The 13,875-nt window shown below is 45.7% G+C and overlaps 1 protein-coding gene across 1 annotated transcript in view; it reads right to left on the minus strand.

Annotated features, from left to right (window-relative positions):
- The window catches only part of LOC123356431 (scavenger receptor cysteine-rich type 1 protein M130-like), a 42,578-nt gene extending 29,393 nt beyond the window's left edge, over window positions 1–13,185 (minus strand). The window contains exons 1-3 of the mRNA XM_044999686.1: window positions 12,972–13,185; window positions 3,558–3,872; window positions 1,958–2,272 (exon numbers count right to left, since the gene is read on the minus strand). Coding sequence (XP_044855621.1) covers window positions 1,958–2,272; window positions 3,558–3,872; window positions 12,972–13,185 — 844 coding nt within the window. The remainder of the gene's footprint in view (window positions 1–1,957; window positions 2,273–3,557; window positions 3,873–12,971) is intronic.
- Window positions 13,186–13,875: the final 690 nt, after the last annotated feature.

Raw genomic sequence — 13,875 nt, forward strand, 5'->3', positions numbered from 1 at the left:
GTACTTTTGGAGAATCTGGGACTTCTGTGAGTAGCCAGTGTCAGGGGCTGGATATCACAGGGGAATGATTCAAAGGGACTTGGAGACTAGGATGCATCTCTTGTTAACCTGCAAGGCAAAGACATGGCTGACATGGCCCAGAGGAGAGTGTTTGAGTGACTAACAGGCTGGTGGTGTTAGGGATCTAACACCCATCCACCATGGACAAGGCAACCTCTTGCTAGAGGCATGAGGCCACTAGGTGCCCTGGGTTCCTCAAGAATCCTCACAGTTTGATCAGAGTGGTAATAAGGTAATAATTAGAGATATACCAATCTCCTAGAACTGGAAGGGACCTTGAAAGGTCATTGAGTCCAGCCCCCTGCCTTCACTAGCAGGACCAATTTCTGCCCCAGATCCCTAAGTGGCCCCCTCAAGGATTAAACTCACAACCCTGGGTTTAGCAGGCCAATGCTCAAACCACTGAGCTATCCCTCCCTCCAGTGTGCCCACAGTGTGCCCACAGTGCACAACAATACAGCTATTCTCTGCTGTAGACTATGGGGAGAAAAGTACAGCTTAGAACAGCCCTGAAACTGCTCTTAGTTACACCGGGGTCTGGGCAAGGCCCTACATGGCACCAGAATAAAGAATATAAATGTGGCTTAAAGCTGCCTGCCCTACCACCAAAGTGCAGGAATGGAGTGACTGAGAATCAGGTTTATGGTCTCAGTGAGACTTAAATACCTTGAAGACAGAGAATGGCACCTGAGTAGGCAAATGGGTGTTGTGATTTATCTAAGGGAGTTTGGCCAAGGGACATTAATGGCTTGTGGTGATTAAGGAAACAATCCAAGGTGCTCTGGAGAACAGTGACCAGTGAGTCTTTATGCCAAAATCTCTAGAAAGAATAGAAGAGAGAGAAAGAGAGGGCGAGAGACACCCTCTTTATGATGGGGAAACTCTAGTACATGGTCCCACATAGTTTGTTTTGTTTGTTAGTCTTGATTTTAACACAAAGAAATGAACCAATAGATCCAAAATATGGTGCGGTGGCAGCCACTGCACACTTACAGTTGGGACTGAGTTTCTTTTATAATTTTGGCCACCCTCCTAACTTATCCTAATAAAGGAGTATTGGCTTCTATGTTGCCCATTCAAATCTGTGGTAAAAGACCATTTTCACTGTCTAATTTAAAGAAAACCAGTTGAGGGTGCACCTTAAAGTACAAAGGGGTTCACCAAACTACAAATCATTTAATGTTTCATTGCTTTGTTTCTTGACAGAACAAGAAGCAATGGTCTCAATTTGCAGTGGGGGTGGTCTAGGTTGGATATTAGGAAACACTATTTCACTAGAAGGGTGGTGAAACACTGGAATGGGTTACTTAGGGAGGTGGTGGAATCTCCTTCCTTAGAGGTTTTTAAGGTCAGGCTTGACAAAGACCTGGCTGGGATGATTTAGTTGGTGTTGGTCCTGCTTTGAGCAGGGGATTGGACTAGATGATTCACTCCGCATCATGAAGAGGAGCAGTGTTGAGGCTGGGGGGCTGACCTGAGGGGTGGCACCCGGGAGGAAACAGAACTGATGGGTAGTTGGGTGAGGATAGAACTATTTGCTGGGCAGGGGACAGGCAGATATAAGGGTGAGAGCTCCTGCAGCCGGGGCCGAAATCATCTTACCCAGTACAGTGGGGCAGCCACTGGGGCACTCTCTGTACCAGTCTCATGAATTCTAGCTCTGTCCTAGCTGCTCCTTTCTGTTGGAGGCAAATGTTCCTATTCTTCTTGTTCAGTCTTAGTATCTTCCATGATAAATAGTCTAGTAGGCAATGTTGCTGAAGTTGGGAATACAGAGATTTCTATTTTATTGCATAATCCTTGATCCTAGATCATTCTTCCTCTCCCTGTGCTCTGGAGGGCAGTGACGGACACTGAGGGGCAGGTGTCATTAATCCAGCATTTCTGCTGCACTTACCTGAGCAAATCACACTGGCATCATTGTCATGTGGGCACGGAGATGCCCCCAGAGCAGTCACAGGGCAATGGCCCAAATGGGGTTCAGTCCCTTTACAGTGAAATGTGTCTGTCCAGACAAAGCCTGTTCCTTTCCCAAAATGCCCTCCTCCTGGAGCTGATACAGCAAACCCACAGTTGAGCTGATGACAGAGAACGTTGGCATCTGATAGATCCCAGTGTGAGTCACAGACAGTTCCCCAGACATCACGAACCTTGATCTCCACCCTCCCTGAGCACTCTGTGCTGCCATTCACCAGCTGGAGCCCTGTGTGCCCTGGGGAGAAGGGAAAGTAGTTTAGAGAGGGAGCCTTGGAGCAATTTTATACTAAATTGCTAAGTATCATAGAATCATAGAATCTCAGGGTTGGAAGGGACCTCAGGAGGTGATTTAGTACAACCCCCTGCTCAAAGCAAGACCAATCCCCACCTAAATCATCCCAGCCTAGGCTTTGTCAAGTCTGACCTTAAAAACCTCTAAGGAAGGAGATTCCACCACCTCCCTAGGTAATCTATTCCAATGCTTCACCACCCTCCTAGTGAAAAAGTTTTTCCTAATAGCCAACCTAAACCTCCCCCATTGCAATTTGAGACCATTACTCCTTGTTCTGTCATCTTCTACCACTGAGAACAGTCTAGATCCATCCTCTTTGGAACCCCCTTTCAGGTAGTTGAAAGCAGCTATCAAATCCCCCCTCATTCATCTCTTCTGCATACTAAATTATCCCAGTTCCCTCAGCCTCTACTCATAAGTCATGTGCTCCATTCCCCTAATCATTTTTGTTGCCCTCCGCTGGACTTTCTCCAATTTTTCCACATCCTTCTTGTAGCATGGGGCCCAAAACTGGACACAGTACTCCAGATGAGACCTCGCCAATGTCGAATAGAGGGGAATGATCATGTCCCTCGATCTGCTGGCAAGGCCCTTACTGATACAGCCCTAAGTGACTTTAGCCTTCTTGGCAACAAGGGCATACTGTTGACTCATATCCAGCTTCTCATTCACTGTAACCCCTGAGTCCTTTTCTGCAGGACTGCTGCCTAGCCATCCTGTCCCTAGTCTGTAGCAGTGCATGGGATTCTTCCATCCTAAGTGCAGGACTCTGCACTTGTCCTTGTTGAACCTCATCAGATTTCTTTTGGCCCAATCCTCTAATTTGTCTAGGTCCCTCTGTATCCTATCCCTACCCTCCAGCATATCTCCTCCCAGTTTAGTGTCATCTGCAAACTTGCTGAGGGTGCAGTCCACACCATCCTCTAGATCATTAATGAAGATATTGAACAAAACTGGCCCCAGGCCCAACTCTTGGGGCACTCCGCTTGATACCGGCTGCCAACTAGATATGGAGCCATTGATCACTACCCGTTGAGCCTGACAATCTAGCCAGCTTTCTGTACAGGAAGTCAGGGGTGATTGATCCCTTTCCTATTGCTTGAGTTTTACCAGAAGCTGATGGCACCCTATTTTCCCAGCTCCCTACAGAGTGACATTGTTTTATTGTTGCACCCTACTCTAGAATACACAACACTGGGATTTTAAAGGCATCATGCTGAATTCTTACGTGAGCATATGGCACTGGCATCATTTGCATGTGAGCACGTCTTATTCACATGTGATATCCTGAGACAGTACGCAAGGTGTGACTCATTCCCCACACACCGCAAATCTTCAGTCCAGATCAGCCCATGTCCTTCTCCAAAGTGAGCTCCTCCTGGGGCCGATAAAGCTCTTCCACACTCTAATTCATTACAGATAACACTGGCAGCTTTGATATCAAAGTGTGCATCACAGAGTGTAGCCCATGTTTCACCATGTCTTATTTCCACACGTCCTGAGCAGGGATTGTCTCCTCCCACCAGCCGAGGTTGTGAGTAGCCTAGAGAGTCAATCAATCCATCAGTGAATGTTACACTTACACTCCATACTCGCCACTACACCTTTCAGTAGATAGACATGTTTTTCAAACTTTTTCATAACAATGTTTAGAAATCACGGATTATAGCTATGAGTACATTAAAAAAATTAAGTACCTGTAATTAAATATCTGTTCTTGAAATATGGACCTTTGTGTCACTGTTTAGAAATGAACGCTACTGTCAGTGGTTTTTAACTAATTGTGAAGGATGTGAGAGAGGCCTGTATTATTTTATGAAGCTTTGCTTGTTTGCTTGTTGTGTTGTCTGCTACAGGATTACTAAGGGTACTACAAGAAGAGGTGTGTTCTTAATTCAGTTTAGCCAACTTGGGTTAAATAGGAGTGAGGACACACCAGTTCAGCTTTTAACTCAGGGCGGGTCTATACTACAAATGCTGCATCAGCACAACTGCACCGTTGCAGCTGTAGTGCTTTGATGAAGACACTCTAAGCTGAAGGGAGAGAGCTCTCCTGTCAGCTTAGTTACGTCACCTCCACAAGAGGTGATAGCTACATCAGCAGGAGAAGCTCTCCCACCAACATAGCACTGTCTACACGGAGGGTTAAGGTCGGTATAACTAGGTCTCTCAGGGATGTGGATTTTTCACACCTACGAGTGATGTAGTTATACTCGTAGTATAGACCTGGCCTCAGATTAGCAGTTCAGATCAAGCCTAGGGCAGCCAGAGGTTGAATTTGAGCTGCTAACCTGAGTTAAAAGGCAAGTTGCCATGTTTTCACTGATATTTTAATTAGAGTTAACTAATGGGGGCGAGCTAACCCATGTTAAGAATACACTTTTTTGCTGTCTATGCATACCCTGAGGGTTAAATCAGACCGGATGGAAACAAGAAAGTGTTTTAGATAACTCATTTACTGATATTCAGAAAACAATACACCTGACAACACCTTTGAAGTTTTAACACTGTCCATGCTGCGATCAGCTTGTTGGCTAGTGAAGTGGGGGGAGATCCAGGTGGGAAACTGGAACAAAATGCTTTGAAATGGATAAAAAGAGTGTTCCTGAAGAGCAGGCAGAGGAAGTGGTCAAGTTACTGCTCAAGGGGAGCAAACTGGCACAGAGACAGGCCCTGGAGGATGGGTCTTAACTTTTAAGCAGCTGGACTTGCCTAAGCTTTAAGGGATATGCTAAGCTTTAGGTAAGATAGAAGCATATTTGTTGTGTAAAAACTTGTTCTGCCTTATTCCTGCTGCTGCGATTAAATAATACTGATACAGAGGCGGTGGCACTGAATAACTAGCTGGCTCTGTCCCTGATGTAAGGGCACTCTGCATTGGAGATATTCCTGGGGCGAGGTTGCACTTGTCCTGTGGCCCCATGCTCCAGGTTACCTCTGCCACTAACCTGCTGTCTGACCTTGGACTACTCATTTCACCTTTCCGGGCCTCAGCTTTTTCCTCTGGTTTTTGTCTGTCTTTTCCATTCAGACTGTGAGGCAGAGACTGACTATTACTTTGCATTTGTACAGTGCCAGGTACACCGGGCTCTGATCTCATCTGGGGCCTCAAGAAGCTATACAAGTAACTAATAATAACAACTGTGGAGTTGCTACCAACACCTTCATAATTATGCTTTGGCTGTCAATTTGCCGTCTTTCACCATGAGCTACAACCTAAACTCCTGACTTTGTTCTTACTCAGTCCTTACTGAAAACAAAGGCAAATTTGTATTAGAGCCAAAAGAAATTTTACCAGAGTAAAGACTGAGAAGAAAAAATGTGTAAGGGCCTCAGGATTTGGCAATATGAATGGGTCTGAGCCTAACATCAGGGGAGGCAAACTTTAATTGCAAGAATGGGCATTATTTTAGGAGATAGAGAACACTCCTTTCCCCAAGTGTGAATTGAGGATGCAAATGTATTTATTTATTATTATTTATTATTATTATTATTATTAGGTTATGGTAGCATGTACGGTGTGCTAGATGCTTTCCAGACATTCTAGAAGGGAAGGTTCCTGCTACAGGGAGTACATCTTCCAAGGGCAGAGAGACAGGTACAGAAAGTTTAGGGGAAGGGGAGAAGAAATAGGGCAATTTTATACAAATTAAATAGATTCACTGGCGTCAGCATGGTATGTGAGATAATTAGTGTTGCCCACTCTCCCCACTGTACTGGGTAAGATGATTTTGGCCCTGGCTGCGGGAGCTCTCACCCCCCGCATCTGCCTGTCCCCTGCCCAGCAAATAATTCTGTCCCGACCCAGCCACCCATCAGTTCTGTTCCCTCCCAGGTGCCACCCCTCAGTTCAGCTCCCCCAGCCTCAACTCTGATCCTCCAGGGACCTCCGCCCCCTCCCAGGTCAGTGCCGCAGGGGGAAGCCAGCCTGTTGCTCACAGGAAGTGAGGGAAATGGCAGGGAAGAGCCGCCCTGAGCTTATGGCTCTTTGCTCCCCCACCCTCCAATGAAAATGGCTTCAAATTGCTGAAGGGAAAGGGGGAGGAAGAGAGCTCTGCTGGAAACAGTTATGATTGGTTGTTTTACCCCAGGAGGTGAGAAGTGGGGGCAGCCAGCCAATCAGAGGACTCAGGATGGAGCTTCTTACCTCATTGTAGGACTGGGCCCCAGACCAGCCACAGTTATGTCACATGTGGAAAAACTTGCAAGAGTGGGCAACTCTGGGCTCTAAGAGGGACTAAATGTGGAGGGGGCAGGGCTCTCGCAGATGAGATCCTAGAGGCGATAGCATGAGCAGAGGGACATGTAGTGAAAGGGACAGCGATTTTAGAAAATAGAACATGGGGTTTTTTTCTGCTTTGCCTTCTTGTTTCTGAGCCTTTAGGGGTCACTTGTTCAAACTTTTCAACCCACCCACAAAGGCTAGAAACTTCCTTTTAAAACTATGACACAAAACAAAATGGCAAGAGTTGGTACCACTGCAGCTGTGAGGAGAGAATGATATTTTTGGTCCCACCCCTCGCCTACAGCTCTAGCCGGCACAGAGGTTGTGTTTTAGAATCTGAGCCTGGCCTACCAGAGCTGCTGGAGCCTGAATCTCCTCTTCCATCCATCTCACCTGTTTCTCTTTCTGGGATCCGCACCAGCTCATGCTTTGCCCATGTCTGGCTTTAGAGCATGAGTTGTGCAAAGGGTCCCGCCAGGCCAGGAGAGCACTGAGCTGAGCTGCCAGCTTCCTGCTCACCTAGCAGCAGCACTAGCAGCTCACATGTTCCACAGTGTCCTGCAGGCGTTTATTTGTGTGTAACCCCCACTTACCGTTGCCAGCTCCTGGAGTTCAGGATTCAGCCTCTGGAGGGCCTTATCCTAAAGGACTACAGCTATAATGGCTACTAGAGCCCCCTGACCCCATTCCCAGCCTGCTTGGAGTTCGGGGTCGGGACAGAAGGAACTAAAAACCTTCGCCAAGGCCAACAGGGAGGCTTCTGCATGGGGGATCTGGATGAGCAGTCCACTGAACCTATGACAAGCCACAGCTGCACAGTCCCAGCGACGAGGCAGACTGATTTTACACAGAGTTTTAGTTTGGAAGCTGGAAGAGAGGCAGCACCAGCATCTGGAGAGAGAGATCCAGTCTGGGACTGGCTACCGATAGCCAACTGAGACTTTAGGAGAATTCCAGACCAGGGAATAGCAAGCCTGGATGGATCCAGGACATAATTCTGCCCCATTCAGGGATGAAGAAAAGTTAAGGGGACTTTTGTGTAAGCTTTCCAGTGCTGCAATGGTGAACACACTATACCAGGATACACAAACTCAGCCATACTGTCTGCCTTGGGAAGGTGCCAGGCAGACAACTGGGGTTTGGAGGAACTTATGAGTGTTAAATTCTGGAGAATAGGCTTACTTATTACTAGAGATGACCAGCAATTTTGCCACTCAAGTTACTGGTTTTATGGTAAGTATGAATGAGGGTGGGTGAGTATGAATGTTGTGCTGGGAGATTTGTACTGATTTGTGCGGGTAGTGAATGAGGGGTGTGTGCTAAGGTGAGGAGTTGTGTGTGATGTTATTGTGTGTTCTGTGGGTGGTTGTGTTGATTTGTGCGTGGGTTGTGTTGTGCTGGGAAATCTGTGTTGATTTGTTTGGGTGTGTCAGTTTCCTTGGGGAGTTTGTGGTGAGTTGTATGGGTGGCAAATCAACCTTTGAAGAACAGTGGCATTTGGGCCAAGGAACCCACCATCTGTGCTGTCCGTCTTGTATCACTGACTCATTACAACCAATTAAATTGTTGCATGAAAATTAGCTGTAGAGTAGGGGTGGTGATTGGTTGAGTTAACTCTGTAATCACAATGGTCTAGGACTCTTGGCATGGCATAGATGGGTACGTTACTGTTATATTATATATAGATTAGTTAACCTTAACCTTTTCCTTCCCTTGATCCTAGTTTCCTGTTCACAATAAAGTTACCATCACCGCTATGCTGTTATTTTTTATGTGTCCTTCCTTTGCTGGGATTTGTTTTATTTACTTGATTGTTTCCTGTGCACTGGGCTTTATACTCCTTTCCAGGTAGTGGTATTAGTGCTGATTTTCTCAAAGGACAGCACTCCTGCGTACCTGGTACAGTGAGCAGTCATCTGAGTGGTGCCACCAGGCACCAAGAAAAAGAATCCAGGACCCAGCCTATGCGAGGAGAGGGGGAAAGCCACTCAAAATATTGGTGATAGTAAGTGCTAGAGAGAGAAAAGGCCATACCTCAGGAGAGAGGCCACATGAGTTAGTACAACATCAGGTGCCAATGTCTTTGTCTGTCACATTGTGTACTCAAAGAATATGTCTATGTCCAGTGGAGGGTGTATTGCACAGGAGACCCTTCCCATACTAGATGTAATTTTCAATTTTACTCAGCCCTTACACAACCACAACAGTAATTTGGTGAATTCTGATCACTCCATTTTATGATAGATACTGATAAATCAGAAAATGTTATAAGGAGTGAGACTATGCAGACACACTGTGGACTGGGGGAAAGGGAAACTGTGGCCAAATGCACCCCTGTAATCACACCCTACACTCTACTGTAATAATCTTTGTATAAAACATGCCATCTGAGGTATCATTTGGAAACTAATAACTCACTGGGCAATAATATCATGGTGAAATGTGTGTAGCATGATTATGTGTGAAGTTATGAAATCCCCCCTGTATGATGTTAAAGGGACGTTCAAATTCCCGTGGTCCGATTAGGCACAACTGGTCAAGTAAGTCTTAAACAAAGGGATGTGCAGTTACCTCAATTTACATATAAGCTGTAAGCAGAGACCTCAGACAGCAGACGAGAAAATAAAGGAGACAAAATCTGCATCTCAGAACACACAGGCGAAAAAAACAACATGAAGCCTCTTTCCTCACTAGACTCCATGTCTCCTTCTGCTCAGCTGGACAGAATTTTATGAGGGGGGCTGAACTATGTAAATTAAGGGCAAACACCCCTGTGTATCTCTCTTCCTGTCCATCTCCCTCTTTGTACCTAAGAAGAAAAACAAACAGCCGTTGGACTTTGGGGGAGGGGTTCTGACCTGAAAAGTTTGGTCTGTAATGCTATCAGAAGTATGTGGTAAGTCCTTGATTTTGAATCAAGTGTAGTTTGTTACATTAGGCACTACAAAGAGGTTTTTTTTATTTTCTTGTAACCATTTCTAGCCTTTATGCCTCCTTACTTGTACTCATTTAAAATCCATCTCTTTGTAGTTAATGAACTTGTTTTTTCTTTAATTGAATCTACTTCAGTGTGTTTAAGTTAAATTGTCTGGGTAACTCCATTGAAGGTGGCAAGTTGTTGTGTATTGATCCCTAAAAGAGACAATGGACCAAATATCTCTGGACTGTCCAAGAGAGGGCTTGACAGTACAGAACATACATTTTTGGGGAAAATCCATGACTGGGAGTGTGTTGGGGTCACCTTGCAGAAATACCAAGGCTGATAAAAGCCAGTGTAACCCAAAAGTGGCTGGCAGTCTGCAGTTACACACACACAGGGTACGTCTACACTACGGGATTATTCCAAATTTACATAAACCGGTTTAGCAAAACAGATTGTATAAAATCGAGTGCGTGCGGCCACACTAAACACATTAAATCGGTGGTGTGCGTCCACGGTCCGAGGCTAGCATCGATTTCTGGAGCGTTGCACTGTGGGTAGCTATTCTGTAGCTATCCCATAGTTCCTGCAGCCTACCCCACCCCTTGGATTTTCCGGGTTGAGATCCCAGTGCCTGATGGGGCAAAAATCATTGTCGCAGGTGGTTCTGGGTAAATGTCGTCAGTCACTCCTTCCTCTGGGAAAGCAACGGCAGACAAGCATTTCGCGCCTTTTTTCCCTGGATTGCCCTGGCAGATGCCATAGCATGGCAATCATGGAGCTTGTTTTGCCTTTTGTGACTGTCACCGTATGTGTACTAGATGCCTCTCACAGAGGCGATTCAGCAGCGCTACACAGAAGCATGCTTTTGCTTTTGCATGACAGCAGAGATGGTTACCAGCCATACTGTACCATCTACCATGCCATAAATTGGTAATAAGATGATCATGGTTACCAGTCCTTTTGCACCATTTGCTGCTGTCATAAGTGCCCCTGGCTAAGATCAGCCAGGGGACGCAAAAGCCAAAATTGGGAATGACTCCCTGAGTCAATCCCTCCTTTTTGGTATCTAAAAATAGAATCAGTCCTGCCTAGAATATGGGCAAGTGTACTAGAGAACCACTGTATCAGAGAGCACAGCTGCTCTGTGTCAGATCCTGCAGAAATTATGAGCTGTATGCTATTCACAGGAGATGCTCCTGCAACAACCCCACCTGTTGATTCCGTTCTTCCCCCAGCCTTCCTGGGCTACCGTAGCATTGTCCCCCCACTTGTGTGATGAAGTAATAAAGAATGCAGGAATAAGACACACTGACTTGTTAGTGAGAAATGAGTGGAAGGCAGCCTCCAGCTGCTATGATAGTCCAGACAGGACAGTAAGGAGTGTGGAGGAGAGGAGCCCAGCATCCCTCTGCTAGTCCAGGGGCAATTGAATCTTTTTTTTACACATGAAGGGTGGGGGCTGACGGAGCTCAGCCCCCTGTTTCTATGATGACGGTGGTTATCAGCCAAACTGTACCATCTACCAGGAAAAATTAGGGCCAGGCACCCTTGATTGACCTGACGGATGCTAGTCAGCATGGTTACCAGCCCTTTTGCACTGCCCCATGTGCCAATAGGCTGATGATGAGGACGGGTACCAGTCATTTTGCACCATCAGCCACCCATGGCAGGGGGGAGCAAGGATGTTGGTGTTGAGTGCTGCAGCATCGCGTCTATCTGCAGCATTCAGTAAAGATAGGGTGACATGTAAAAGAGTCAAGAGAGGATTGTTTTCCCTTTCATTTCTGGAGGTGGGTGGGGGGGTGCGTAAATTGCTGAGCTATGCCCTGACCCACCGCGGACACTGTGTTTGACCCTAGAAGCATTTGGAGCTCAGCCAAGAATGCAAATGATTTTCAGAGAGACTGCAGGAACTGTGGGATAGCTTGAGTCCTCCAGTCCATGAGCGTCCATTTGATTCCTTGGCTTTCCGTTATGCTTGTCATGCAGCAGTGCGCTGAGTCCCTGCTATGGCGTCTGTCTGGAGATTTTTTAAAAATGTTTTTTAATTCGTCTTCTGTAACGGAGCGCTGATAGAACAGATTTGCCTGCCCTTACAGCGATCACGTCCGCATGGTCCATGCGGGAGCTCTTTCTTTATTTTGATTTTTAACTGCATCACCACACGTGCTGATCGGAGCTCCACGCTGGGCAAACAGGAAATATTCAAAAGTTCGCGGGGCTTTTCCTGTCTACCTGGCCACTGCATCCGAGTTCAGATTGCTGTCCAGAGTGGTCAGTGGTGCACTGTGGGATACCGCCCGGAGGCCAATACCGTCGATCTGCGGCCACACTAACCCTAATCCGATATGGTAATACCGATATTAGCGCTACTCCTCTCGTTAGGGAGGAGTACAGAAACCGGTTTAAAGAGCCCTTTATACCGATATAAAGGGCCTCTTAGTGTGGACAGGTGTGGCGTTAAATCGGTTTAATGCTCCTAAAACTGGTTTAAACGCATAGTGTAGACCAGGCTTCAGTCAAGTTGTTACCTGCATGCTGGCAGGCTCTTAGTGAGCAGCCCAGGTGGGAGCTACTGCAGCGAGGCATTATAAAGCCCCTCACTGGTCTTGACTGCACCTCGAATGTCACAGAAACTAATGAAAATATGAGAGTAAAAAGATCAGGGAGGAAGAAAGGAGACACAGAAAGAAAAGGAGGAAGACAAGGAGCAATGGCCAAGAACTAAAAATTAAGGGTCTGATTCCCCACTTCCATGCAACTTGTGTCATCTATACCTGTACTCCATGATTACAGTATGAATGTATAATGCCAGGACTAGTCTGACAGAGTGATTTCCGGTTTGGTATCATTTTACATTCATACACAACATGTCCAAAAGTAAAAAATCTAAATTTCACTCTGGTGGTTGGGAATAAACACTGTGGGAGGTAACAGATATACCATTAGATGAGTGACATGAGGTTAGACACGACTCTAGCGGGAAATGCCTTGCATGATGCTGTAGTTGGATCTGGCTACTCTCTGCCACTAAAAGTTCTTCTTGTCTGATACTTTTTAAGCTCTCAAATGGCTGCACAGAGAAAAGTATGAGTCTGTTTCCTTTGAAAACATTATTACTCAACAGGATTTTATCGGGTTTCCAGTATAGACACTCCAATGCCATGGTGATAGGCACAGTTTAAATGTGTAGATAGTATATCCTATTAAATATCAATAATTTCCCTACTTTAGATATACAAAATAAATTCAAAACCCATAAAAGGAAAATGGAAAATGTGGCATTGAGACAACTGCAGTGAGATTAATAAAGGGGACTCTAAAGATATCTGGGTTGGGAATTACTTAGGGATTTGCTCACTATAATGTGAGAGTAATAATTTCAGGATTTGATCATATTTACACACTTCTACATTAGTCTGTGGGAATGGAACAAACTCTGGATTCAATCCCTTTTTTCATATGGCAAGTAGAAGGATGGGCTGATTTCTTACCTGAGCAGGTCACTCCAGCAATGAAAGGATGAGAGCATGTTAACTTTATAGTCTGGATTTCAAATCTGCAGTCCCAGATTGTTGACTCATTCCCATGACAAACATCTCCTACCACCAAGTATGGTGTGGAATCTTCTCCAAAGTGGGCAGCACTATGGACACTAACTGCAGAACCACATCCCAAGTGTTTGCAAGCTACTGCAGCATGTTTCATAGGTGAGACAGTAGAACACAGAATGAGACTCAGTTCACCAGTCTTAATCATCGCTCTCCCAGAACATGGGTTGCTTCCGTTGACCAGCTTCAGATCAGTAGCTCCACCTTCAAACAGAATCAGGACAGAGTTATTGGAAAGAGCACTGAGCCACATCCCCATTATTATTACTAATGGACTGGTCAAATAGTATTTGAAGAATATAATACTGTAACTCCTCGCTTACACTGTCGTTATGTTCCTGAAAAATGCTACTTTAAGCAAAATGATGTTAAGTGAATCCAATTTCCCCATAAGAATTAATGTAAATTGTGGGGGGGGGGGGGAAGGGTTAGCGGTTAGGTTAAGTTCCAGGGAAATTTTTTTCACCAGACAAAAGAATATATATATACACAGTATAAGTTTTAAACACACAATTTAATACTGTACACAGCAATGATGAATGTGAAGCTTGGTTGAGGTGATAGAGTCAGAGGGAGGGATATTTCCCAGGGAATGCCTTACTGCTAAATAATGAACTAGCACTCGGCTGAGCCCTCAAGGGTTAACATGTTGTTGTTAATGTAGTCTCACACTCTACAAGGCAGCAGGGATGGAGGGAGGAGATGCAGCATGGCAGAGAGAGACAGAGACACACACCATGCGTGTGAGAGAGAGAGAGACAGAGACACATACCATGTGTGTGGGGGG

Source organism: Mauremys mutica, chromosome 1, assembly GCF_020497125.1.
Source record: "Mauremys mutica isolate MM-2020 ecotype Southern chromosome 1, ASM2049712v1, whole genome shotgun sequence".
NCBI classification, from domain to species: Eukaryota; Metazoa; Chordata; order Testudines; family Geoemydidae; genus Mauremys; species Mauremys mutica.